Here is a 27,520-nt window from a genome sequence, read left to right on the forward strand (position 1 = left end):
GGCCAGCAGGGTCACACCAGACAGGAACGCAGTCGTCGCAGCGATCACTCTAGTGGAATGGGCTCTCGGACAGCCAACCAATGACAGTGATACAGTCAGAGAGCCACCTGGAGATGGAAACCTTGTACAATACCTTCCCATGGTTCATGGGGAACCCAAGTTCACAAATAGTTGAGACGTCTTGCAGAAACTTTGTGCATGCCACGGAAAACTTCAGAGCACGAGCCACAACCAGCGAGTTCAAAGCCGTTTCAGCCAGCGACAAAGGTTTCGGGAAGAACACAGGCAACACCAAAGGCTTGTTGAGGTTGGGTTCCCGACTGAACCTTTGGCATGAAGGAGGGGTATATCTGCAGCACAGTCCGATACAGCGCTTTGCAGGATAAGGCCTACATCTCACCCACCCTCCCAGCAAATGTGATGTCCACAAGGAAAGCCATTTTCCATGATAAGAATTTAAGAGGGGCCTGATGCATAGGCTCGAAGGGACCACACACCCCACCGCCCCATGAGCCTCGTCAGTACCACGTTGAGTTCCCACGCCGGGGCAGGCGCCTTCACAGGTGGGAACGATCGAAACAGTCCTTTGAGTAACTCCTTGATGAGACGGTGGGACCAAAGAGAACAGTCCTGGAGACCCGGTGTAGCGGGAGATGGCCACCAGATGAACTTTGATAGAAGCGTGCACCAGCCCCACCATGGGCAAGGACAGCAAGTACAGAAGAATCTGCGTGGCCGTGAACCTAAGGATTGACCTTCTGTGTCCGGCACCACGTAGCAAAACACTTCCACTTGTGTCCGTAGCACTTATGAGTCGATGACGCTTTGGCCCTGGGAAGGACCTCCCTGCAGTCCGTCGGCAACTCGTACCCTCTGACCTCTAAGGCTGCAGGAGCCAAGACTTCAGGTTCTGCAATACTGGGTCATGATGCAGGATTGCACCGCCTCCTCTGGTGAGCAGATCCGCGACCACTGGCTGCTTGACTGGAGATGACGTTGACAGGCTGAGAAAGTCTGGGTACCAAATTTGCCTCAACCTGCATCAGCATCATCATTTGAGTTGGAGGACTCGCAGGAGAGGCAACGGAGAGAACATGTATAGGAACAGAGCTTCCCACAGAAAGGAGAATGCGTCCCCCATGCTTCTCGGCTGGTGGAACCTGCTGGCGGTTTTCCGGCATTTGGAGTTAGTCGCTGTCGCAAACAGATCGATCTGGAGTGCGCCCCACTTAAAGAGGCAATCCACTTGGTCCTGTCGAAGTTCCACGGCAGGAGCGCAGTTCCCTGCTGAGGGAGTCCGCGATGGTGCTCTTGAATCTTGCCAGGTGAAAAGCGATGAGGAATGTTAGGGAGAATTCTCATTTCTGTGCTAATTCCCTTCAACCTTAGAGACTGCCAGCTCTGTTTCTTTGGTTTTTGGAGTCTGACGAACTCCAGCATCTACCCTCTGTATTGTGCACAGAGAAGTCCTTTGTATTTCTGCTAAGGTTTAACCACCTTCTCTTGGGTTAACTACTGTTTTCAAGAGTAGTAAAGTGAAATTGACTTTACTTGCAGGTTTTTCCTATGTAGGTCCAGTACACCCAATCTTATGTGGAAGTTCTGGGGTGTTACTTAGTAGCCTCTTTTCCTACTTACTCATGTAACATTTAGGTTACCCTCACTACTTTTAATGGCTGATGGCAGTGGTTTAATTTTCCTACCATTGTGCTTTTCAACCGCAGACTGAATCCTCCGCTGCAGTATAGCACCCATGGGTGCCCATTTTGTCGAAATGGACTGGTCGTTTTTTACCATTTCTTGCCTGTGCGGTCTTTCTTGGGTTTTACTCTGTGTGCGCCGAACCAGGTTTAACCCTTTTGTTAGTTTTGCTTTTGGTGGGATTCAGTGCTGAAACCCGTCTCAGACTCCAGTGTGTCTGGCAGAGCACGAAGCGAGGAAGGTGCCCGAAACTCCGTCCTTAGTCTCGTTGGTTACCTGACTGCACCCAGTGGTGATTGGCTGGCTGGCCTTGAAGGACAGCCACCCTGCTGTGTGAGGGACAGCTAGGCTGTGCATGAATCAGAGAAACCTGAATAAAAGGCAAGGTCTCTTGAACAGAAGGCAGAGACCACTGGACGAAACATCCGATGAAGGAAATTGGAAGAGAAGCTTGCAGCACCCTCCTGGACCATTGAACTGCCCCGGTGAAGCCCTGCTGAAGCTCCAACTCCGAATGGACTAGAGAAGCCCGGAACGCACTACTATTTCTCTTAGGTTGTTGGGACCAACGGACCCCAAGGCGAACTCTGCTGGAAACACTCTCCCTGCTGGCTGTACTTCTTTGCTGCTGCTGGAACGGAGTGGCAGGGGTCAGGAAAACCAGAATCGAGTGCATCTTTAAGCTAGACCTCGAGCTCAAGGAAGATCCTGGAGGACCCTCCCGAAGCAGGACGACGCAAGCCTGAGCCACCTCAGAGTGCTGGATCCCAGAAGCAAGGGAAGCTCATCAAGTGTCCATAGCTGAAACTGCCATAATCCGCTGAAGCGAGCCCGTAGCCACTGACAACCTTCAAACTGCAATGCAGGAGTCCTCTAGACAGCCTCCCACTTGTCACCACGAGAGAGGGCCAGTAACCCAGGATCTTCGAACAGAAGCAAGCTGTATCTTCTTCAAACCTGAGGTACGGTCTTGACTAAGGGGTAGGTCTGAAGCTTGCTTGTTCTCATTGGAGACTTGCAATAGTTGCTTTTTGCAGAGTTGATTTCAACTCTGCCCTTCACAAGCCTAAAAGCTTGTGGCCCAACAGTGATTCCTTTTCTACACTCTAGAAATATTGTGCAATACTTTGTGCCATCTAAAGAAGTGCCTCATCTCCCTAGACATTGTTCAAATTGACTTTGGCTGTCCTGGCTCCTTGCAGACTCAACCATTAACTTTGGTTCTAACTGTCCCTCATAGGTGGTGCATAAATTGTATTGCTGGGAAAGATCTAATCTAGACTTGATTGGGAGATTGAAAAGTATTCACATGCTCCGAGAACCTGTTAACCTTTTTCCTTCCCCGGTCCCCCCTGCGCCAGATGCAGCAATTATGGAAGAAACTGGGCCGGTGAAACCTCCAATGGCTGCACGCCCGGCTGCTGTTTTATACCAGGCACAGAACTCGCCCATTTTCTACGTTCTAAGTGGAAGGCGCCCTTTCCGCATCCAGGATCCGACGACACTCCTGTGAGATACCTAGATGACCAAACTCTGCGTGGTCAGGTGCCAGGCTGAGAGATGCTGGATCGTGATGCCACACACTCCCTTCGTCCTGCAACAGCAAATCTTGTTCCGCCCCCAGACGAAGTGGCTCTTCCACCGCTCGATGAAGGAGATCTGAGAACCACATCGGTCTGTGCCAGAATGGGGCTACTAAGATCACTTTGCATGGGTATTGGCACACTCACTGGTTTGTCCGCCGAACCAGCGGAAATGCATAGCCGAAGAGGCCCGTCCACGAGAACACGTCTCCTTTTGACTCTGGATGAGCCACTCTGCTGGCAAACAATGGGCACTGCTTTTTCCTTGGCGTGGCAAACAAGTCAAGAGGTGGAACCCCCATTTCCTGAAGATCTTAGTCACCTGCTCTTTCTTCAGCGTCCACTCGTGCAACTGCTCCCCGTCTCTGCTGAGAGAGTCTGCCTGGACATTCTGGACCCCTGGCAGATGGTAAGCTGTAATGCGAATTCCCCGAGCAATGGCCTAATGCCACACCTCCTGAGCCTCTCTGGAAAGGAGCAGAGAATGCGTGCCCCCTCCTGCTTCCTCAAATAGAACATTGTGGTGGTACTGTGTCAACCCTCGAACCACTGCGGCTTGGATGCGAGGAAGAAAGGATTTCAGGGCCCAGTGCACCGCTCTCAATTCCAGTATGTTGATGTGCAATGTCGCCTCCAGAGATTACAGGCCCTAGACCTGCGACTGGCCGAGACGCGCCCCCAACCCACCTGGGAGGCATCCACCACTATCGTGAAATGAAAGTCCGGCTCCAGCAGGGGCATGCTCCGTACACTATTGTCTGGGCATGCCCACCATCTCAGGGCCTCCACCAGTTCGCTGGAGATTACCACCTTGTCAGACCATAACCCTTGACTCTGCGACCACCTGTCTACGAGAAATTCCTGCACCGGCCGCATGAACAAGCGACAATTCGGGATAGGCAGGATGCAGGACGCCATGGAAGTAACAAGTTACTTACCTGTAACTGTTGTTCTCCGGCATGGGTCTGGCATGGATTCACATGCTCATGAATATTCCTCGTCGTCAGGCTGGGAATCTTCGGTAAAGAAAAAAAAATCAGTATCAGTTTCGTTTCTGATCTGTCTTTCTCAGTAGTAACCAATTACTGGTCTCTGGGTCATACTGACCCCAGCCAATGACTGCCCTCTCCCTAAGCCCCGCCTCTGGCAGCCATCCTCAGATTTGGTAGCACGTAAAGTGGCAGTAGGACCAAGTGAAGAGCCGCAGAGGGGTAGGAGGGAGGGTTCGCATGTGAATCCATGCCAGACCCATGCTGGAGAACAACAGTTACAGGTAAGTAACTTGTTCCGTCTCCAGCATGGGTCTGGCATAGATTCCCATGCTCATGAATATAAGAATACATATCAGTACACAAATGTACAACCAACGGGAGGTGGCAAAGGCTCAACATTAAGCATTACATCAAAACTCAACATTAAGCAATTCTTACCTCCTCACCAGGCTCACCTTAGGCGAACAGGTTTCGCAGCACTGCTTGGCTGACCCTGGACTCCTCCCTGGAATCCCGGTCGACGCAGTAGAATCTTGTGAAGGTGTCCAGCAGGGGCACACCAGACAAGAACGCTGTGGTAGTAGCGATAGCTCTGGTCAAATGGGCTCTCGGACGGCCAGGCAATGGCCGGTTTGCCAACCGAGGACAGTGCATGATGCAGCCGGAGAGCCATCTGGAAAATGGAAGTCTTCGAGAGAGCCTTCCGTTGGTTCACAGGTCCAAAGTTCACAAATAGCTGTGATGTCTTCCGAAAACTCTTCGTGCGGTCCACGTACAACTTCAGCGCTCTAGCCACATCCAGCGAGTGCAAAGTCCTCTCGGACGGCGACGAAGGCGAAGGGAAGAAAACAGGTAACACCAAGGGCTTGTTGAGGTGGAAGTCCGACGGCACCTTGGGCATAAAGGAGGGGTGCGTCCTCAGCACCACCCTTGTGTCGTGAAAAGTCAAGTATGGAGGCTTGCAGGATAGGGCCTGGATCTCCCCCACTCATTGTGCAGAAGTGATGGCCACAAAAAACGCAGTCTTCCACGACAGGAACTTCAACGGTGCCGAATGCAGGGGCTCGAATGGCGCCCCCATGAGCCTGGTCAGCACCACGTTGAGCTCCCACGCCGGGACAGGGGCCTTCACCGGCGGGAACGATCAGAACAGTCCCTTCATAAATTCCTTCACCACGAGATAACCACAAGGACGCCCGTCCTGTGGTTCTGGTGTATCGGTAGATCGCAGCCAGATGTATCTTGATGGAAGCGTGAGCCAGTCCAGCCTTGGCCAGCAACAGTAGGTGCAGCAGCACTTGAGGGGCCGTAATCCGTAGAGGGTTAATCTTCTGTGCACAGGACCAGACAGAGAACCTCTTCCACTTATGTCCGTAGCACTTGAGAGTTGAGGACGCCCTGGCCTTTGCAAGAACCTCTCTGCAGTCAGCTGGGATACCGTACCCTCCAAACTCTAGTGCTGCAGGAGTCAGGCCTGCAAGTTCAGCGACTCCGGGTCGTGATTAAGTATGACGCCTTCTTCTCTGTAGAGAAGATCCGCGTCCGTCGGCAGCTTGACTGGTGGGGACGCTGACAAGTCCAGAAGGTCCGGGAACCAGATGTGCCTCAGCCACGCCGATGCGACAAGGATCATCCTGCACCAGGACCTCTTGAGCTGGTTGACGAGTCGGAGCAGCAATGGAGGGAACGCATATAGGAACAGGCTGTCCCAGGGGAACGAGAAAGCATCGCCCATGCTCCTCAGCTGGGGAAACCTGCTGGCGAACCTCTGGCACTTGGAGTTCGTCGCCGTCCCGAACAGGTCGATCTGCGGTTCCCACCCCCCCCCCCCCATCGTCAGAAGAGTCGAGTCACTTGATCCTGACATAGATCCCACTCATGGCACGAGCGCAGCTCCCTGCTGAGTGAGTCGGCGATGGTGTTCTTTATCCCTGCCAGATGAAAGGGCACCAGAAACATCCCTTGGGCGACGGCCCAATGCCACAGATCCTGGGCTTCCTTGGAGAGGGCTGGGATCTGGTTCCTCCCTGCTTCCGGATGTAGAACATCGTGGTGGTGTTGTCGGTGAAGATTCTCACCACCTTGCCCTTGAGGGACGGGAGAAAGGACCAGAGGGCCCAGAACACTGCACGGAGCACCAGGATGTTGATGCGGAGCGGCTTCTCCGCCGGGAGCCAAAGGCCTCTCGCGTGAAGTTCTCCGGTGTGCGCTCCCCACCCCTTCCAGGGAGGCATCTGTTGTGACCGTTCTGGTGAGATGGGGTCTGAAAGTCTGTGCCCGCCGTCAGATGAGCACGGGTGCCCCACCACCGGATCCCTCATCGGAAGGTCTTGTTGAGCGGGATCCTGTCCTCGAAGCCGCCCATCACTTGGATCCAGCAGGCGTCGAGGAACTCTTGCAGAGGGCACATCCGAAGCCTGCACAGGCGCACGAGATATACGCAAGACAACATCATCCTGAGGAGGGACTTGATGGACCTCAGCCTGGCCACGTCCGTGGCGAGCAGACGCTGCACCTTGCCCAGGATGGCCTTCGTCCTTTCCTCCGACGGCGAGGCCAGACGTGCCACTGTCGAGCTTGGCTCCCAGAAACAGTGCGACTTGCGACGGGACCAGGTGGGATTTGGGAAAGTTGGAGAAACCCAGGTCTGTGAGCAGGTGGACGGTCTTCGCTGTGAGATCTACGGTGAGCTACCTTGTCCTTGCTCGGATGAGCCAGTCGTCCAGGTAGGGGTAGACGTGGATCCCTGCAGGCGCAGCCACCGGTGCGAGGCACTTGGTGTACACCCTGGGTGCCGACTTCAATCCGTCCGGGAGGGCCTTGAACTGGTAGTGCTGTCCTTGGACCACGAACCTGAGGGACTGTGTCCTTTTTGGAATGGGGATGTGGAAGTACGCATCCTCCAGATCCAACGACGACCAGCACGTGCTGGAGGGCGACCATCTGGAACTTCTGTGCCTTGATGCATTTGTTCAGTCGTCGCAGGTCTAGGATGGGGCGCCATCCTCCTGTCTTTTTCATGAGGAAGTACCTGGAATGCGGGGGCACTTTTTTAGAAATTCGAGGGCGTGCCCCTGGGCCAGGGCATCCAGCACCCAACGGTCAGTGGAGATGGACTCCCACATGCTGACGAACTTTGCCAGCCGGCCTCCCACCGAGGTGCTTCGGTGGGGGCCCGACACCGCTGTCGGTTCTTGCTTGGAGGACGCCTTGCCGCCGACGGCGGAGTCCACCCGACTTGTCTTGTCCTCTACAGGCTTCCTGCAACGTGGAGCGGGCCGCTTGGCGGTACGTAGAGGAGCCACCGCCGAATCCCTTGGAGGCACCCTGCTTGCCTCCGGTGCTCCAAAAGGACGGCCTTCGTTGCCAGAGAACGCCTAGGGCCTTAGCGGTCTCCGTGTCCGCCTTGATGGCTTGGAGGTGCTCATCCACTGTTTTCCCAAACAGATTGTTCCCGTCGAACGGCATGTCCAAAACCTTGGCTTGTACGTCATGGCAGAAATCCGTCGCCTTGAGCCACCGTCGTCTAAGGCAAACGCTGTTGCCTAGCTGGCAGAAACTGGCGTCGGCAATGTCCGTTGCCACCGTAATGGCGTGGTCCGACGCCACTTCGCCTTCTTGCAAGATCTCCAGGGCCTCGGCCCTCTTGTCGCCCGGTAGGAAGTCCAACAGGGGGGCGATCTTGTACCATAACTCCCTGTCGTAGCGGGCCACGATCGTGAGGGCGTTGGCCGCCTTAATCGTTGTTGCCGCCGACGAGATAACTCATCCCATTGCGTCCAGCTTCTTTCCTTCGCCGTCCGGCGGGAAAGTTGACGTTGAGGCCGATGCCAACCCCCACCCTCCCCCCGCTCTCTTCTTGGCCACCGCTGAGACGACCGAGTCAGGGGTCGGTTGTGCCCTAAGGCACAAAGGGACCGCGTCGGGGACCCGGTACTACTTCTCGTACCGATCCCTCTTGGCAGGCGTCGTAGACTGGTTCTTGAGAAGGGCGAGCCCCTCGTCCCAGATGTCATCCAGCAGAGGCACGGCGAGGACTGTTTTCCTCTTGGCCTCGCGCCGTTGGTAAAGGAAACCTTCCTTCTCTTCAGGACAGAGCTTAAAAAGCTTGGATGCCCTGGCGATCATTGCATGGAAAGAGCCGATCTCGTCGGGCAGGGACCGCCGTCATCGGTACCCGTCGTGGCCGTGTCCGTTCCCGTGTCATCCCCAGGGACGGGGGACGTGGGCAAAGGTTGAGCAGGCAGCGAGGGCTGAAAAGGCGGGGCTGGATGGATCCATCTTCTCTTGTTCGGGGGGGGCTTCCCGCCGGGCCTGGCTGTGGCTCCTCCGTCGAGCCTGGTTCCGGATCCTCCGTCGATGCTAAGGGCAACCTCGTCCTTATCTCTGAACATAAGGATTGTATCGCCAACAAAATGGCCGCCGAGTTATCCTGTGGCTCCAGAAGGGACGGGTGACTAGGACCCTCGCCGGTGCTGCCGTCGCTCTAGTCGTCCCCTTCATCGGTATCCCTCCAGTGGGAACGGGCCTCTTCGACGCCCTCGTCAAGGCCCTCTAAGACTTCTAACAGCTCCTCCTCGGATGCTGTATCCGTGTCCACAATGGCCACCGGCCCCTCTGCCACTTTTTCCGCCAGGGTCTTCACGGGGGTCCTTTCGATGGGTCTGCAAGAGGCTTCCCTCCGCAGAGACAGGGAGACTCTGGGCCCCGAGGTCGCCTCCACTGGTGTAGCCTCCACAGGCTGTGCCAGGGCCGCCACGACTTCCTCAATAGAGGCCTTGGCCGGGTGAATCAAGGCCTTTACCATCTTGTGTGTGCCTGTGGCCTTCAGCTTGGAGGGGGGGGTGGGGGTCACCGCCTCGCTCCCCCTCAGCCGGATCCTTCGAGCTTGACCGGGGCCTCTCCAGAAGCTTTGCCGGGTTCTCGGCCTTCCTCTTCCCTGAGCCAGAGTGTTGGCTCGTGGTTGATGGCGCTGACGAGGGTGCGCCCTGCCTGGCAGCCGAGGAGCCCGACCGTTCGGCACTCCCGGCGCCCGCGGACTTGCAATGCTTTGACTTCTGTTGAGCCCCCGTCGCCCTCACAGGACTTCGAAGACCGCTCTGACTTCTTCTCACCCGACGGGCTCTTTCCTTCCAGCCAGTTGGAGACAAAGGTGTCGGTCCCCGATGGTCCGTTCCGACATTTTCCTGCAAAACGCAGTCCTTCTCCACGTGCGTTTTGTCCTCTTGAAGGCAGTAGAGACATTTCAAGTGCTCGTCCTCCTTGAACCCATTCTGCAGCTGGCATTCAGGGCAAACCCTGAACAGCTTTCCGGGCGTCGAGCTTTCTTTCTCCTGGCCCATGTTCGGGTAGGCCGCAGCAACTTCTAGACTCCTCCAAGAAGCGTAACTTGACGAAATCTTCACCCTTGAGGGGCGTAGAAAAATACGAACGGATCCCCGTTAATCTGATGTAGACACGGTGGAGCTTGAGGCTGTATTTGACCGAAAAATGAGAAATTCTCTTTGAAAAAGCGTGAAAACGCAGCAAAGTCTCACGAGCTAAACACAAGGACTCCCGACACTTGAGCGTGCAGTAAAAATCTGAAAATGGCTGCCAGAGGTGGTGCTTAGGAGAGGGCAGTCATTGGCTGGGGCAGTATGACCCAGAGACCAGTGAATGGTTACTACTGAGCAAGACAGATCAGAAACGAAACTGATACTGATTTTTTTCTTTACCGATGATTCCCGGCATGACGGGGAATATTCATGAGCATGTGAATCCATGCCAGACCCCATGCTGGAGAACCCAGCAGCAACATGTAACTGCGGACCGAGACCACTGTTCCTAGGCCCCATTCGGCCACGACTGCAACTTCACCCGTCCGAAGGCTTCACCAGATTGTCCTGTGTGAGAAGCTGAGCACCGAGGAAAACCAAATCCCTGGATGGCGTCCGAAAGGATTTTGCGAAGTTGACTGCGAACCCCAGCCGTTGTAACAGGTTCATGGACACTTGCAGAGACTCCAACACCCTTTCCGGTGACAGCCCCCATACCAACCAGTCGTCCAGATACGGGTACACATGATGCTCTCCCCCCCCCCTTGTGGGAGAAGACAGCGACTGGAGCTATGCATTTTGTGAACGTTCTGGGAGCAGACTTCAGCCCAAACGGGAGAACACAGAACTGTAATGACCGTCCCCGACCAGAAATGGCAGGAACTTGCAATGGTTTGGCCGCATCGGGATGTGGAAGTAAGCGTCCTCCAAATCTAACGACGCCAGGAACTCTCGCGGCTGCACTACCCGGATCACATCCTGCAGCGTAAGCATCTTGAACTTCAGGCGTTTCAGATTCTTGTTCAACAGCCGAAGATCTAGAATAGGCCTCCACTTTGCATTGGGCTTTTTGATGACAAAATACCAAGAGTACAACCCTTGGCCCCATTCCAACACTGGGACTGGTTCCATCGCCCCCTTCGCCAACATGAGTTCTACCTCCTGCCACAAGACAGGCAGGTGCGGCTGCACCACGTGCACCGGTGGAATTGAGAGTTGAGGACGCTGAAACTCCGAGTGGCCGAGACGAATCCAGCTCCAAAATAAAGCAGTGTACCACAAACATTTAGCAGGCACCCAATCAGGGCTAACCCTTTTCCTTTTTCCACAATCACAGTATTACATTTAAGTGTTAAAGTGATATATCTATGTCCACAGTGCCCTAGCAATTGAAGTGACCTCAGGGTGGTGTATATTATTGTTGCCAATTGCCCTTTCTAAAGAAGGCTTATTTTAAAAAACGGAAATAAATAATTATTTTAATATGAAACCTTGAGTACAAGTTTTATTTGAATACTTGTCACTGTGAATCTCTATGTTGCATCTCTACAGCTCACAATTAACCCTCGAGATAAGTCTGGCTGCTCAGTCACTCTACCAACTTGTGTAGTACAGACTTATACCAATAGATGGTTATGTATTGCCAAGAGGACAAGTCTAGTCTCCCACAGGGTTACTACATACAATCTTGCCTAACAATTGCCATCTGCCTTTGAACAAGTACAATGCTCATTTACACTACAGGAACACTCAAATACAACCTGCCCTCAAAAGACAGTGCACACACAACCCTAGCATTTTAATAAAGCGACAGGGTACTCACCTTTTCTGTCATCTGGTATTACAATGGGAACCTGGGCAGCCTTCTCGTCTGTCTTTTCCACTTCAGCTGTAGGTAGAGAAAGATGGCAAGTTCAATGCCAGAGATCACACAGTGAAAATAATTGCACCCCAGAGAGGTGTGCAATGCACCCTGCTATAGGAAGCCATATGTACGAACACTTCAACCATTATGTGGCCTGCTCAGACTGCATGTTCTGTCTTGCCTTTAAGAGTATACTCACAGCTCTGTGTACCCCTCCAAAAGAGACAGTGTTTCTCTCTGTCTGTCTGCTGGCTCTACCCACCATGTCTGGGGTGAGAAGGCAACGGGACACAGATCAGACACACCCAACACCTTTCTAGAAGCATGGATTGAAACTGCTGTGAAATATTTAGGTCCAACCTAAAAAGCTTGGCCAAAGCAGTGGTTTGACTCCCCAGGCCAACTGGTGCCACACAAACCTTTGGACATTAACTGTGTATGGAATGTGCATATATGAGTATCGGGACACTTCTAAGAGACATTTGAAGTACAATGGGTCATATATAAATGTTCAAAAAGTTATAGTTGAAGGGACAGTAGTTCAATTCAGGGAATTATTTGTGCTAGCTCCTCCTTATCAGTTGATGGCTCATACACAAGTGCTGCTTTTAGCTCCGGCACATTTATTTTGATCCCCTGCATATAGGGCAAGGGACCCATTTAATGCAACGGACAGGATCTCTGGACCAGCAACTTTGCCCTAGACTTGCATTTATCTGATTTGAGCCATTCACTTCTTGGTTCAGCCCAAAGCCTTGATCAGCAAAAGGCAAAATGTACCTTGTCCAAAGGAGTCGTAAACAAAAAGCAGTAATTTAGCAAAGAAACTATGGTGCAGATCATAAGGTCAGTCTACAGCTAAAGAAAGCTACAATGCAACATTTTGCGTTAATGGAGCTTGAGAGAAGACTTCTTAATTCTAAAAGCACTTTGTCACAAAATCAATACCTTCTGTGCCTTTCCAAAATATGTATCTTTGATGAGAATATATTTTAAAAAGTGGTACCTTCACTTGTTTGATTTGTTAACCAAATGCAGCACATTCTTGCAAATATAAACTCGTCGTCTGATGACTTCATGCTGGGTCTCCCAAATGTCAAACTCAAATTGTACGAAATGGATTGGATCCTAACCATTGATTCGAACTACACATAAGACCTACAAGGACTATGCCACATTGCAAAGCAAAAGAGCCATTCGTCCTTTGTATATGCTTAAATGTCCTTGTCCCAGGGTCCGTCATTTTTACATGAGGTTTAAACTAAACCAAATACCGACCTTAGAGCGTGTGTACTACAAATGTCCATTGTTAGAATGGAAAACTGGCTCATGTCTATTTTGTCTTGTCCCCCTCAAGATTAAACAAACCATTTACTTGTGTATTGCCCATCCATTTGAAAATAGAGTGCAGTTTATGGGCGACTCTCACCCAGATCTTATATTTGTTGCACTTCAATCATTCTGGGAAAGAGCTATGAGAGGCGACAGCACACGGCTTATACTGGCATTGAGTAGATACTTGTTTAAATTAGAAGAAACACTGACTAACTTGAATCAGACAGAGTGCCAATGAACTCAACCATAAAATGGCACATTGTTCTGAAGTTCTGTTTCTATGTTGATGCAACAATGTCAATGTTTATGCTACTACTTTTATGTGTTCTGACAAATATTACATTTTGCTCTTTGGTTCTATTATGTTCAGTATCTATATGTAATCATGTAATCTGTTTAATTTATATTGAACGATTTTAACTGATGTCTTAAAAAGTATGATTTTTTTTTACTTTCTTATTCGACTTACAGCTCTCCTCGTTTTATTTGATGTTTTTGTAAATAAAAGTGGCATGGCCTCACTGGCTGGGCTTGACTAACTATTTTTTGCATCCATCAACTCCAGCTAGTCTAACAGCCGCCAGCCTTGTACCTTTGGTCTCAACCTCCATAGGTTCTGCTTCGCTCTTCTGCTCCACCTCTTCCTTTTTCTCCTCTACTTCGGTCTTGATAGGTGGAGACTTAAGGTCTTCTGTAGCGGCCGGGTCCTACAAAGACAGATCAGAGAAGTCATGGTGAGACAAGTTGTACCTTTGGGTGTAGGCTGGACTAGGAAACAAACGTGCTTACCTCTATCGTCTCACCAGGAGGCTTTGCTTCCTTCTCAGCCTCTGCTAGAATAGCGGGACTCTCCGCTTTCTCCTTCACTACTCCATCTTCTACCTTGATGCCATCCTCTACAATAAAACATTGTACATGTAACCATTGGCATGAAACAGGTCATAGAATCATGTGCAAGGCATACATAGATTACCAATCTCTGCTATCAGTTATAATCAACACTTTAATTGGCAAACAACCTTATTTGATTAGCAATCTGGTACATTATTTTTAATGTCAGCAAACAGTGTTGTGCCCAAGACATAAAATTTGCATAAAAACAGCATTTCTATCAATTTCTGAAATGAGAGTCTAAGAAATGTAAGGAACAAGTTACTCACCTGTAACTCGTGTTCTCCAGCATAGGTCTGGAATGGATTCACATGCTCATGAATATTCCCTGTCAGGCTGGGAATACTCAGTTAAAAAGAAAAGCAGTTTTGCTTTAGCGTGAAAACGGCTGGTCCTCTATACAAATCGCTGTCCCCTGGGACATACTGCCCCCATCCGATGACAGGCTCCCTAAGGTCTACCCCTGGTGACCATCTTCCAATTTGGTCGAGCACGTTAAGTGGCAGTATGAATCAAGAAGTGCCATAGAAGGGCAGGAGGGAGGGTTTGCATGTGAATCTATGCCTGTCCCATGCTGGAGAAATGATAAGTTACTCACCATAGCGACTTAGTCCCCTATCCACCATACTGCATGGGCGTCCCTTCCAAAGGGACAGGAGACTGAACCTTTTTCACCAGGAAAAAAAACGTCCCCTTTAAATTTAGAGGCACGTGGGGGTGCTGCCCAGGGAGCATGCGCTGCCCTGACTCCGCCCTCCCGCGCCACACCTCAATCCACATTGATGCGTCGACAATCGATTTAACATTGCCTAATGACACCAGTATTGGTTGGTGAGATGTATGGAGGAAAGGGAACTAACGATTAAGAGTAACTACGGTGAGTAACTTATAATTACTCTTGCGTCCCATCCGCTTTCCTACATACTGCATGGGCGATTATAACTGAATGTAGCCCCAGGGTGGAGAGGAGACCCTCCTTAAGAAAATAGGTTCCCCGAGAACCACATCCGATCTAGAGCCGGCTTCCAAACAGTAATGCTTCTAGAAAGCCGAGGGGGTGGCCCAAGTGGCCGCCCTGCTGATGACTTGCCAAGAGACATGGCGCTGGAATGCAATGGCCGTGGCCTTGGCCCCGACTCAGTGGGTGTGCATGTTGGTCGGAAGCAGCTTGTGCTGGGTCTCGTACGCTTTGATGGCCGAGACCATCACGAGGGATATGGAAGCCTTGGAGGCCCGATAGCCTGGTTTTAAGCCTCCGAAAGTGATGAACAGGGCATCCGATTTGCGGAAGCCCTTGGTCCTGTCCAAGTAAAATTTCAGGGCACGCCCGACATCCAGGCAGTGCAGCACTCTGCTTCGTCCTTGGGATCGGCAAAAAACATACAAAGGACTATTTCCTATGTCAAGTGGAAAGCAGACAGCACCTTGGGCAGAAATGCTGGATGAGTCTACAGGACTACTTTGTCCTTGTGAAAGGTAGTATATGGTTCCAAAGCGACCAACGCCTGGATTTCGCTTACTACGAGACGAGGCAGACTAGTAAGGCCGTCTTGATGGTGACCAGCCCGATGTCCGCGGATGCCATTGGCTCAAATGGTTTGTGCGCCAGGGCGCCCAAGCCTATGTTGAGGTCCCACACCGGGTGCAGCCTTTTGACGGATGGGTCCAGCCTTGCGAGCCCAGTCAAATGATTCCTCTCCGCAAAGTTACTGTAAGCTCCAATGGCTGCGAGGTATGTACAGCAAGTGTCAACCTGTATGCTAGAATGGGTGAAGTGCGCCGAGAAGGAGAGCACTTCATCCAACATGCACACCAGGGGATTGAGTTCCTTGGAGTCTGCCCAGTGGCAGAATCTGGTCCATTTACTTTTACACTGGGCCCTGCTAGCCTTGCGCCCTGAATGATTTCCAGATTAGCTTAAGAAAGGCTGAGGTGCTGCAGCGTTACCTGCTCAGGTACCACGCTGTAAGGGCTAGTTTCTGTGCTGTGGATGACCCTGCCCCTCCCTGTTGCGTCAGATGTGCTGGGCCCGTCGGGAGGTGAATCTGAGGCATCTCTGAGGCTGACCAGCTCCGAAAACCATGGCCTGGCCGGCCACCATGGAGCTATTAGAATGATGTACTGCAGTGATGCTATTTGTGGTAGACATGAGGAGCTGAAACTCTTAGCCACTGAATTAAAGATTGCCGGTTGCAAGCGGTGACCGTCCCATTGCAGTGCAGGAGTCTCCAGAAGTCCTCCATGTCCCCACGGCTGAGGCCCAGGAACAGTGAGATCTGCACAGGAACAGAAGTCATCTGCTGCACTTTTCTTCATTCTAAAGGTACTGTAAAGTTTGAGAACTTACCTCTTACTGTAGAGTTGCTTGTATCTTCTACAACTCACAAGTCTAATCAGCTGGTGGCCCAACATTTGATTCTTTTCTTCAAAGACTTCTAAAACACTGTCCAAAGACTTTCTACTTACCTACAAAGAAGTGCTTCAGCTCATATAGACTTTTGCCTATTGGTTTTGGCTTAGCCTCTTTTCACTGAATGACTCTTATTGGGGGATCTAAAAGTATTTGCCTGCTTAAGAATATTTGTGGTCTCTTGTATTTTCTAAATAATCTTTTCCTTGACTTATTACTAAATGACTCTAAATGCAACAGTGATATATTAACGTCCCTAGGATCCTAGCAATTGAAGTCCCCTGAGGGTGTAGGTAGTGTCTGTGGGTCATCCCAAAGAGGGGGGGAGGGGGGTCTACTGATTTAGATATATTAAGAGTGTGCATTTCATGAAGTGTATTTGAGTGTTACTGTTATATTGCTCCCTTCTGAATAAGGCTTATTCTGACTGATAAATTAATAATTGTTTATTCAAGAAACGTTGAGTTAGGAGATTTTGAATACTTGTAACTGTAAATCTCTAACTCCACTACAGCTCACATTGACCCCTCTTGAGATCAGCCAGGCTGTTCAACACGCTACCAAAACTGTGTAGTACAAGCTTATACCAAAGGTTGGGTTTCCTATACCTGTAGTCGGAGTGGTTTGTAGTGTTCCCAGACGGTACTGCATACAAACATTGCCAACACCACCCACTTGCACAGAGCTTAAAAAAAAGAAAAAATAACCTTGCTCCAAACTTCTGACATGACAAACTACAATCACCTAGAAAGCTTACATGCATACAAGTGGTCAGGGTAGGTTGCCAGTGAATTTGTCGAAAAAAATTGGTCGACCAGACAAATGGTCGAATCAAATTGGTCGAAAACCATTTTCTCGAATTTTTTTTTTTTTCTATTTTAACCCTTTTTTTTTGGGGGGGGTCCCCCCCCCAACCCCCTTTTTTTCTCTAAAAACCCATTTTTTAACAAAACGAAAACCCAAAAATAAATATATAAATAAAAAAAATTTTGACGAAATGGTTTGACCAAATTGCGTCGACCAAATTGCAGTCGACCAGTTTTTTTTCGACGAGTTGACTGGACACCGTCAGGGTATGCAGCCTCAACACAAAGCACTGCAATATTGCCTTACCCTTTCCTCCCACAAACCAAACACACCCACACTCTTCCATATACGTTAGTGTCTGGAGACCATGCAAATGGTTGCATGGTATAACTCCTAATAACATATCTAACTGAATTCGTACTCTGTATTGCAAGGAAAATGGGGAGGTACAGCAGAATCTCAACAAGAACCTACTTCACAGAGGGCAAGAGGGCCAAGGCAGTGGGATCTAGTGCAGTAACTCACCAGGGACATTGGGAGCAGGTGTGTTGGGCTGCGTGTCACCAGGGGTGGAAGGTGTTGGAGTTTTTGGTGAAGGAGAGTCTGGGTGTACCGCTTTCTTACTCTCCTCTGCTTCAGCCAGCTCTGGCATGCTCCATCGGCCGTTTACATGCTCAAACTCTTGGACCTGCAACAGAGGGTAAAAGGTTAAACTGATAAAGGACAGGCATTAAAATTAGGCTACTTTCTCAACACAAAACTCCTTATGCACCTTTTTCCGAATGAGAGACATCACTCCAATCCTTGTGAGGACATGCTGGCGGGACAATCCCTCGCGGGGGACACCATCTGCAAAGGTTTCCGCACCATCCGCTCCTGGTTCACAAAGGTGACGCATGAAGAGGGACACATATGCTCTGATGTGAGGGATTGCGAGACAGAGGTTAATGCATTGTCGCAAACATTACACACCCTGCATTTCTCACACAAGACTTGCCAACAACATTCACAGTATCACCATCAGTCTCAGTAACTGTCCTGCAGAACTGCAAGAAAGGCAATACTAAGAGTATTCAACCCGCATGTCAGGACAAGGTTAGAAAAGATCAGAAATGCACTCCATAAGAAACTAACCTCACATCAAGTCGTTTTTAACCCCCTCTCCACATACCACTGTATAGCTTCGAAAAGGAGCCCTCACTCACTTAAATTCTTTCTCAGATTTGCCACGGAGGTCCCGAACAAGCCACTGGGTGGTAAAAGCATCCTGAGGTGGCATGCCATACCGCATGATGGCATTGAGGAAGGCTTTGCGCTGGCGGGCATTAAATCCAAGTACCTAGGAGAGAAAAATGCTCTAGTATTATAGTAGTGTGGCAATCATACCAAAGGAATACACCATTAAACAGAGGAGGGTTCTAGACCATCAATGCTTCAGTAGGTTGTCAATACATAAGGGGAAGAAGGGTGTCAGCGGGCTATCAAGTTGATGAGAGGAATGGGTTGGAGACATTTGTTGCAATGCACAGAGAAAGGATTGGGCTTAATAGAGGTTGAGAGTGTTGCGATGAATTTCTAGAACCTTGCCTGGAGGACAGATTCTAGAGACCATCCTAGAGATGAACCGGGAGCTCTGAGAGATTAGCCAAAACCCAATTAAGGTAAGTGGATAAGCAGTCAGAATAGTTTTAGGAGATTGGGTGGGGACAGAGGCCCTCGCTCATTGAGAGCACTACCAAATTCAATTTAGACGGTTATAAATAAGCATTTAGAACACTGAAAAAAATTAAACTAGCAGGTAGTAATATCCTAATTATAACAATATTCTACAATACAAATATATACAATCAACATTAAGTTCACATAATAGACATGATCAAATTAATCAAGCAAGGCAGGCAAGTACTGTAGATGCAATAAAATGATGGGACCCAGTCACAAGTACCATATTCCAAGTCAAATCCAACAGTCATGGGGGTCCAACACAATGTTTCTCACAAGTAGGAGTTCTCGTTAAAAAAAATGCAATGGCCTTGTTGAGGTGATACGTTTCAAACTATTTTAAAATGTTAACTATTTACCCAAGGATAGGCATGTTCTCTCCTTTCTTCCAGACCAAAGGCTAACCCAACAGCAGGATACCAGCCCCAGGTTCGACGATGAAAGGTGAGGACACAGAAAACAAAAGGGACTGGCTCCCAATGTTATCCTATCGAGGGGACATAGGGAGGGGGTCTGTGGTTGCACAACAGGCACATGATGCTATCCCCCTCCCCCAGCTCAAGGTTTTGCCAGATGTCGGTATGGATTGTGTTGGGGAGGTTGGTTTGAGTCGCCGAAGGCTCGATCTTCCGCCCTTTGTTCCGGTGAGAGATGCCCAGTGGTTGCGGATGGAACAAGCTACTTCCCTGTAACTGTTCTCCAGCATGGATTCACATGCTCATGAATATTCCACGTCAGGCTGGGAATCCTTGGTAAAAGAAAAAGTCTGTTTAGTTTCTAAACTGTCTTTCTCCTAACTAATCACTGAGCTCTGGGTCATACTGCCCCCAGCCAATGACTACCCTCTACCCCAATCCCCTCTTCTGGCAGCCAACTTCAGATTTGGTAGCACGTAAAGTAGCAGTAGGACCAAGAGAAGAGCCGCAGAGGGGCAGTCGGGAGGGTTCGCATGTTAATCCATGCCAGACCCATGTTGGAGAACAGTTAAAAAGGTAATTGACTTGTTTCTTCCCCAGCATGGGGTTTGGCATGGATTCACATGCTCATGAATAAAGAATACATAGCTGCCCACACATGCACAACCACAGAAGGTGGCAAGGCTCAACAGAAGCAATCTCTTGCCTGCTCACCTTCAAGCGAACAGGTGGCGCAGCGCTGTTTGGCCAACTCCGGCCTCCTCCCTGGAATCCCTGTTGACGCAGGTGAATCTCATGAAGGTGTGAGTCGACCGCCACTTAGCAGCCCTGCAGATGTCCAACAGGGGCATACCAGATAGGAATGCCGTTGTAGCAGCAATCGCTCTCATAGAATGGGCTCAAACGGCCAGGCAGTGGTTGGTTTGCCAACCAGTGACAGTGAGTGATACAGCCGGAGAGCCACCTGGAAATGGAAGCCTTGGACAGGACCTTCCCATGGCTCTCAGGACCAAAGTACAAAGAGCTGAGGGGTTTTCTAGAAAATTTGAGCGGGCCACATAAAACTTCAGCACTCTAGCCACATCCATCGAGTGCAAAGTCCTTTCAGCCGGCGACGAAGAAGTCGGAATAAAACAGAGGTAACACCAAGGGCTCGTTTAGATGAAAGTCTGACGGCACCTAGGGCATGAAGGAGGGGTGCGTCTGCAGCAGCCTTGTCTTGTGGAAAGTTAAGTAAGGTGGTTTACAGGAGAGGGCCCTACTCGTCATGCAGAGGGGACGGCCACGAGAAAAGCTGTTTGACAAAAACTTGAGTGGTGCAGAATGCATAGGCTCGAACGGAGGTCCCATGAGCCTAGTAAGCACCACATTGGGCTCCCACGCCGGGGCCGGAGCCTTCACTGGCGGGAACGAACGGACTAGTCCCTTGACGAATGCCTTGATCAATCAGTGCGACCACAAGGATGGTCGTCCTGGGGATCTGGTGTAGTGGGACATAGCTGCCAGATGAACATTGGAGGCGTGGGCCAGCCCAGTTTTGGCCAACAGCAAATATGGAAGTACCTGAGGGGCCTTGACCCTCAGTGGGTCAATCTTCTGGGAATGGCACAAAGTAGCAAATTTCTTCCACTCGAGTCCGTAGCATTTCAAAGTAGACTATGCTCTAGTCATGGCGAGAACTTCCTTGCAGTTCGCCGGGTGATTGTAGCCACCGAATTCTGGCGCTGCAGGAGCCAGGCCTTCAGGTTCAGGGACCCTGGCTCGTGGTGAAGGATGGCACCTGACATGCTGAGAAGGTCTGAGGCACATATCTGCCTCGGCCACGCCGGTGCGACGAGGATCATCCAGCAGCGGCACAGTTTTAGTTGACTGATCACTCGAAAGCAACGGAGGTAAAGCATACAGAAAGTGGCCTTCCCAAGGGAACGATAACGTGTCCCCCATGCTCCCCTGCTGGGGAAACCTGGTGGCAAATCCCAGGCACTTGGTGTTGGTCGCCATCGCAAACAAGTCGCTCTGGGGATTGCCCAATTTTGCGGAACAGGTTCTACACTAGGTCCTGCTGAAGCTCCTACTCGTGGCACGAGTGAAATCCCTGCTCAGAGAGTCGGCGACTGTTCAGGACTCCTGCCAGATTAAACGGGATGAGGAACATCCCTTGAGCGATGGCCCAATGCCATAAGTCCAGCACTTCTTTGGAGAGCACTGGGGTCCTGGTGACCCCCTGCAGTCTGATGTAAAACATTGTGGTGGTATAGTCTGAAGACACGCACCATCTTGCCCTTCAGGGATGGCAGGAACGATTTGAGGACCCAAAACGCTGTCCGTAGCTACAGAACGCTGATGTGAAATATATTCTCCTCTGACAGCCACAGGCCTCAAGCCTGAAGACTTCCGGTATGGGCTCCCCATCCTACCAGGGAGGCGTCCGTCACTCGTCTCCTGGTGTGGTGGGGCCTTGAAATCCGTGCCTCCGGTCAGATGAGTGCACGCCCCATCACATCACCCGACAGACCCCCTCATCGAGAGCGATCTTGTCCTGGAAGCTTCCGGACACCTGAATCCAATGTGCGTCGAGGAACTCCTGCAGTGAACGCATCCATAGCCTGCACAGTCAGACGAGATAAATTCATGACGACATGCCGAGCACAGACTTGATGACCCTCACCGTGGCGATCTTCAGAACGAGCAGCCGTTGCACCTTACCCAGGATGGCCGCCACTCTCTCCTCAGTGAGGCTAGGCGTGACACTGTTGAGCCGGGATCCCAGAAGCAGTCAAGCAGGACTTTGCAAAATTCACAGATAACCCAAGATCTGTCAGTAGGCGGATAGTCCTCGCTGTACGGTCAAAGGCGATGCTCCTGGCTCCCAAATGAGCCAGTCCAAGGGTAGACGTGGATCCCTTGGAGTCGCAGATGGGCCGCCACCATGATTGCATGGTCTGACGCCACCTCGCCCTCTTGCAGAATCTCCAATGCCTCTGGCCTCTTGTCGTCAGGGATGAAGTCCAGCAGAGGTGTGAGCTTGAACCACAAATCCCGGTCATAGAGCACTACCGATAGCGAGGGCGTTGGCGGCCTGGATGGTCGTTGCTGCAGAGTAAACTAGTTCCATCTAATACGCCTTCTCCCCCCTTGCCGTCAGGATGGGTGGACTCTGCCAAAGATTAAGCACCTGACTTCTTGACCGCATCAGAGACCAGTCTCTGGTGAAAGTTGAGACCACAAGAACTTGGGGGCAGTGTCTGGCACCCTGTGTTTTTTCTCTAGGCGGTCCCTCGTCGCTGGGGCCATAGAATGGTTCTTCATGAGCGACAGGCCTTTGTCCCAAATGTCATCTGAGAGTGGGACAAAGGATTGTCTTTCTCTTCGCCTCACTAGTATAAGAAGCCCCCCTCCTCCTCTGGCGCGAGCTGGAAGAGCTTCGAAGCTCTGGAGATCATTGCATGGAACGAGCCTATCTCGTCCGGCGAGGAGGATCTGGGTGGAGGCGACGGGAGGTCCCCCATCCCACCATTGTCCATACCAGTCGCTGTGTCAGGATCAGCCTCATCACTCGGGTGAGGAGAGGGTGGCGAAGGGTGTCAATGAGGCAGTGGGTGCCTCTTCCTCTTCTTGGCCGGCAGTTCCATCCGTTGAGGATCGGCCGTCACTGGAGCCGCGGGCGGGGTAGTCGGCATCCTCTTCTGTATCTCAGATACCAGTGTATGCAGAGTAGAGACCGTCCACTGAGTGGTCTCTAGGGGGCAGCTGAGGCGTAGGGCAAATAGAAAGCTGGGCCGCAGGAAGAGAGCCAAGGGCCTCGTCGTTCTGAGGCTCTCCATCGCCTTCCTCGACGGAGGGTGCAAACGACATTTCCCTCGTCGCCATTACCCTCCTGGACTGTCCAAAGGTAGACAAGCCACTCCGAGGAGATATCCGCGCCCTGGGGGACCGCCATGCCTCTCCCCTACTCCCCCCTTTCTTCGCGCCCATAGGGGATGGTCTCGGGGAGATGACTGGCATCTTCTCTGGGGACTTCTCAATGGGGGGGAGAAGAGGAAAAAAAAAAAGACTTGCCTTCGGAAGTGCACCCTGCGGGTCCTCCTCTGCAACCTTCGAAAGGGAAGCCACCACCTTGATGGAAGGCAGAGCCTTCGTCAGGTGTACCTGGGCCTTCACGGTCAGAACTGGTCCCTTGTCCTGCTTGGTCTTCGTGGTCATCCCCAACGCCTTGTCCTGCTTGGCCTTCTCCTAGGGGGTGGGTTGGAGCCTCGGGTCCCCCCCTTTGGCCTTCTCCGTCAAGAGCAAGCTGGCTTTGGACTTCTCCTGGGCCATCTTGAGTTTGCCCGGATGGTCAGACTGCCTCTTGGACAAAGATCCTCAGCGTTGACTGGTGACTTAACTGGAGACATCTGACGCACCCTGGCTGCCGAGGAGCCCGATGCAACAGCCCTCCCAGCGGTAGCAGAGTGTCGGTGCTTGGCCTTTGGTTGGACCCCAGTGGTAGGGGTGCCCTCAAAGGACTTTGAAGCCTGCTCTGCTTTCCCGGACCCAGGAGAGGCATGCCCTTTGGACGCACCCGGGGCAGAGGCCTTGGCCTGCAGCCACTTCTCCAGCCGCTTACACCGATCCTTCAATGTGCACTTCGAGAGTTTACGGCCAAACGTACAATCCTCCTTGTGCGTTGGGTGCTGGCAGTAGAAGAACTGGGAATGTTTATCGTCCATATAAACATTCTGCTGCAGTCGGTACAAAGTTTGAAAAGAGGGAAATCCTTCCCGTCCGCCATGATCCACGTGGTGTAGAAGCCTCCACAAAGAAACTCAATGAAATTCACCCTTGAGGGGTGCTGAAGAATCCGAAAAACTGGTCCCTGTTAACCGGAAGGTAGATCAATGGAGCACAGGTGCTCGATTGACCGAAAAATAGAGCAAAACTCTTCCAAAAAGCAAAAATGCAGTCAAAGCTCGAGAGCTGTTAGGAAGAATTCTTAAGAATGTGCCAATTCCCTTCACCTTAGAGACCTCCAGCAACTTCGCTGAATTTTGAGGACTTGATTTTTACCTGGAGAGAGTGAGCCTTTTTTACCCACTCATGTATTTTGAATGGGTTTTACTCTTGTGTTCTTTGATTATGGAGTTTTAGACAACTCCGTAAGCATCATCTTTTCATTTGAGTCACACAGCACCCTCAGACTAGTGACACAGGGAAGCCTTTTAGGCTGTCCCAAGGTTTAAATACCTTCTCTGGGATAAACTACTGTTTCCCAGAGAATGTAAAGTGAAATTGACATTACTAGTCTTCAAATCCCTACACCCAGCACACCCCATCTTACAGTAGAGCGCTGAAGGGGCTACTTAGGATCCCCTGTGTCACGCTCATGTAGCAGTCAAATGCTACCCTTTCCTCTCAAAATGGCTAGTGGCAGTGGTTTTACAACAAAGTACAATGATTCTACCCAACCGCGAACAGCGGTAGTGTTAAATCGCGGGAGACATGTTTTTCAAGATGGCGTCTGAGCCCCCTTTGTTTAAACAAATCCCGGTCTTTTTTCACCATTTCTTTTTGGAAAGGTCCTTCTAGAGTTGGTCTCTGCGCGCCAAACCAGGTTTGGTCCCTTTGTTCCTTCGCCGAGCTTCAGGAGTGATGACCGCCTCTGGTGCCCGAGTGGCTGGGATGTGCAGGAAGTAAGGGAGGTGCCCGAAACTCCCTCTGCTTAGTGTCCTAGGAGACCCAAATGCACTCTGGCGTGATGGGCTGGCTGACTGTCCGGCAAGGACAGCCACCCTGCTAGGCGAGTGGCAGCTACGCTGGAATGAATGGGAGGAAACTGGATAAAAGGCAAGTCTCTTGGCTTGGAAGGCAGAGTCGACCACTGGAACGAAAGAACCGAAGACTAGCTTGAAGAGGACGGCTGCTGCTGCAGCTCCTGGACAGTTGGTTTTCCCAGTGAAGCCATGCTGCAGGTCCGAATTGCCAAGTTCGCATCAACCGAGAAGCCCCTGCAAGGATGACGTTTCCCTTTGAGTTGGTGGGACCAATCAACACAACGTTGGAGCTGGGTGACTTTCCTCCGATTTGCTGCAGGAAACCTTGGAACCAGAGAGAGACACCAGGTTGTGTGCTTTACTTACAGAAACCGGAATTGAAGATTGCCAGTTGCAAGCTTTTGACTGTCCCAGTGCAGGAGTCAGACGTCTTCCCTCTTGTCCCCACGACGGAGGCCCAGGAACAGCGAGATCTGCAGGAACTGACAGGAACAGAAGTCATCAGCTACCTATTTCTCTTAATTTGTAAGGTACTGTAAAACCAGAGTACTTACCTCTCGCGGTGAAAGTGCTTGAAACTTGCAGCTCGCATGCGTAATCAGCTTGTGACCGAACCTTTGATTCTTCTTGCTACAAACTACTTCCAAGAACCTTTGTAGAGACTTTTCCATTTACTTACCAGAACTGCTTTATCCTACCCAAGACTTTAGCCCATTGACTTTAGCCTAGCCTATTGAATTGACTCTTCTGGTGAACCCAAAATATTTGCACAACAAATTGTAACCTTTCATATTCTAATAACCTTTGCCTTTTACTCCTCTTGAAAAGTACTCTGAATGCCAACAGTAAGCTATTCATGTCCCCAGCACCCTTGTTACTAAAGTTTACTGTTATTAGGGGTTGCGACTGTGGGCCATCCCAAAAGTGCCTTATCTGATTCAGAAGCTTAAGAGTGTACAGTATTGAAGTATACTTGTGTGTTACTATCCAATTGCCTCCTTTTAGTGAATGTTTTATAACTGACTGATAAATTAATAAGTGTTTATTCAAGAAACCTTGAGTGTAAGTTTATTTGAACACCTGTGATTGTAGACCTCTGTAACATCATTACTGTTCACATTTCCCCTCAAGATAAGCTTGGCTGCTCAACGTGCTACCAAAACTGTAGTACAGATTTATACCTAGTTTTGGTAGCCATCGGTAGACCACGCGTTGGTCTGCCCTTGCTGGCGCGTTTGGCGACATGCAATATTATGTCATGGTCATTCCAAGACGGAGTTTGTTAACCACGTTTCTTGCAATGTAATTCTGTCAAATGTTTCCAATTGGTTTTTGCCATTACTCAGCAGGTGCATGCAGCCCCTCGTATTCCAGCTAGCTAGTGTCGGGCATCGAGTTACTTTTGTTAGATCTAGTTATTTCTTTGTTCCGGAGCATAAACAAGGTTGTTGGTTTTTATTGGTATTTGTATCTAGTTGCCTATTGGATGAGGCTTGGTTTTCTCGAGAATTGCATGGGCTCACGGTTGTGTATGCCATACGAAGATTCATCTTTCAGATTTCCCAAAGGTTTAATTACCTTCTCTTGGTTAAACTACTGTTTCCAAGCGCAGTGAAGTGAAGTGAAATTGACTTTCATGTTGTAACTTTCTAGATCCAGCACACACCATCTTACAATAGGGTGCTGGAGGGGTTACTTGGTATCCCCTTTGTCTAGTTTCTCATCTAACATGTTTATGTCACCGTTTCTACAATTAATGGCTGGTGGCAGTGGTTTACCTTTTCCTACCATTGTGTGTTGCAGGACAGCCACCCTGCTGTGCGATTAACAGCTAGGCTGGGCATGAATGGGAGAAACCTGCTTAAAAGGCGAAGGTTTTGGAACTGAAGACAGTCGACCACTTGGAAGAATAACCAGACGAAGAAACCGTGAACAAAGCTTGCTGCATCCACCTGGACCGTTGAACTGTTCGGTGAAGCCCTGCTGCTGTGCTGGAACTCATTTTTCAGATCGACAAGAAAAGCTCTGAAAGGGACGACTTCTTCCCTTGGGTTAGTGGGACCAACTAACCCCAAGACGAACTTCACTGGAACACCTTCCCAGACAGACTGCACTTATTTGCTGCTGCAGGAACATAGTCCCAGGGGTCGAGCAATCCGTAGTAGAGTGCACCGTCTGTGATCCGGCCAGAAGCTCCTCGAGTCTCCCCAGGACCCTCCAGAAGCAGAACGACCAAAGCTGGAGCCCAACAGGTATCCAAGATCCACGGTGGTGCTGTTAACCAGGCACTGAAACCACAAAGTGCTGCCGTTCTGAAAAGACCCTCATAGCTGCCGCCGACCTCCGAATTGCTGCTGCAGGAGTCCCCAGACGTCCTCCCTCTTGTCCCAACGACTGAGGAACAGGAACACAGGATCTGCACCGCTGCAACCAGACAAAAGCCAGCTGGACCACTCCTCTTCTAACAAAAAGCTACTGTTCTAACTTGGGGTACTTACCTCAGCGTCTGTAGCTTGCTCTTCAGTTGAGACTTACAGTAGCTGCTTTGCTTGAGTTGATATCAGCTCTACTCTTCACAAGTTAACAGCCTGTGACCCTGCAGTGATTTTTCAACAAACTAACTTTGTACAAGACTTACTATCTAAGAAGTGCCTCAGTTCCTTAGACTTTGTTCCAATTGACTGTCCTAGCTCCCTGCAGACTATTCCATTTGACTTTGCTACTTCCTGTC

General features: G+C 50.5%; 1 protein-coding gene and 1 non-coding gene across 3 annotated transcripts in view; both read right to left on the minus strand.

The window, feature by feature from the left end:
- CHD4 (chromodomain helicase DNA binding protein 4) overlaps positions 1–27,520 on the minus strand; it is a 497,532-nt gene that overhangs the window by 108,306 nt on the left and 361,706 nt on the right. For both annotated transcript variants that reach the window (XM_069650684.1, XM_069650685.1), the window contains exons 29-34: positions 18,107–18,240; positions 17,674–17,818; positions 17,427–17,589; positions 13,583–13,689; positions 13,386–13,500; positions 11,417–11,482 (exon numbers count right to left, since the gene is read on the minus strand). In XM_069650684.1, coding sequence (XP_069506785.1) covers positions 11,417–11,482; positions 13,386–13,500; positions 13,583–13,689; positions 17,427–17,589; positions 17,674–17,818; positions 18,107–18,240 — 730 coding nt within the window. The remainder of the gene's footprint in view (positions 1–11,416; positions 11,483–13,385; positions 13,501–13,582; positions 13,690–17,426; positions 17,590–17,673; positions 17,819–18,106; positions 18,241–27,520) is intronic.
- Positions 11,625–11,761, minus strand: LOC138581618 (small Cajal body-specific RNA 11). Its single transcript, XR_011304680.1, has one exon. It is a non-coding gene; the product is annotated as a small Cajal body-specific RNA 11 (non-coding RNA).

The sequence above is a fragment of the Ambystoma mexicanum genome, chromosome 3p (genome assembly GCF_040938575.1).
Source record: "Ambystoma mexicanum isolate Mex_15411 chromosome 3p, UKY_AmexF1_1, whole genome shotgun sequence".
NCBI classification, from domain to species: Eukaryota; Metazoa; Chordata; class Amphibia; order Caudata; family Ambystomatidae; genus Ambystoma; species Ambystoma mexicanum.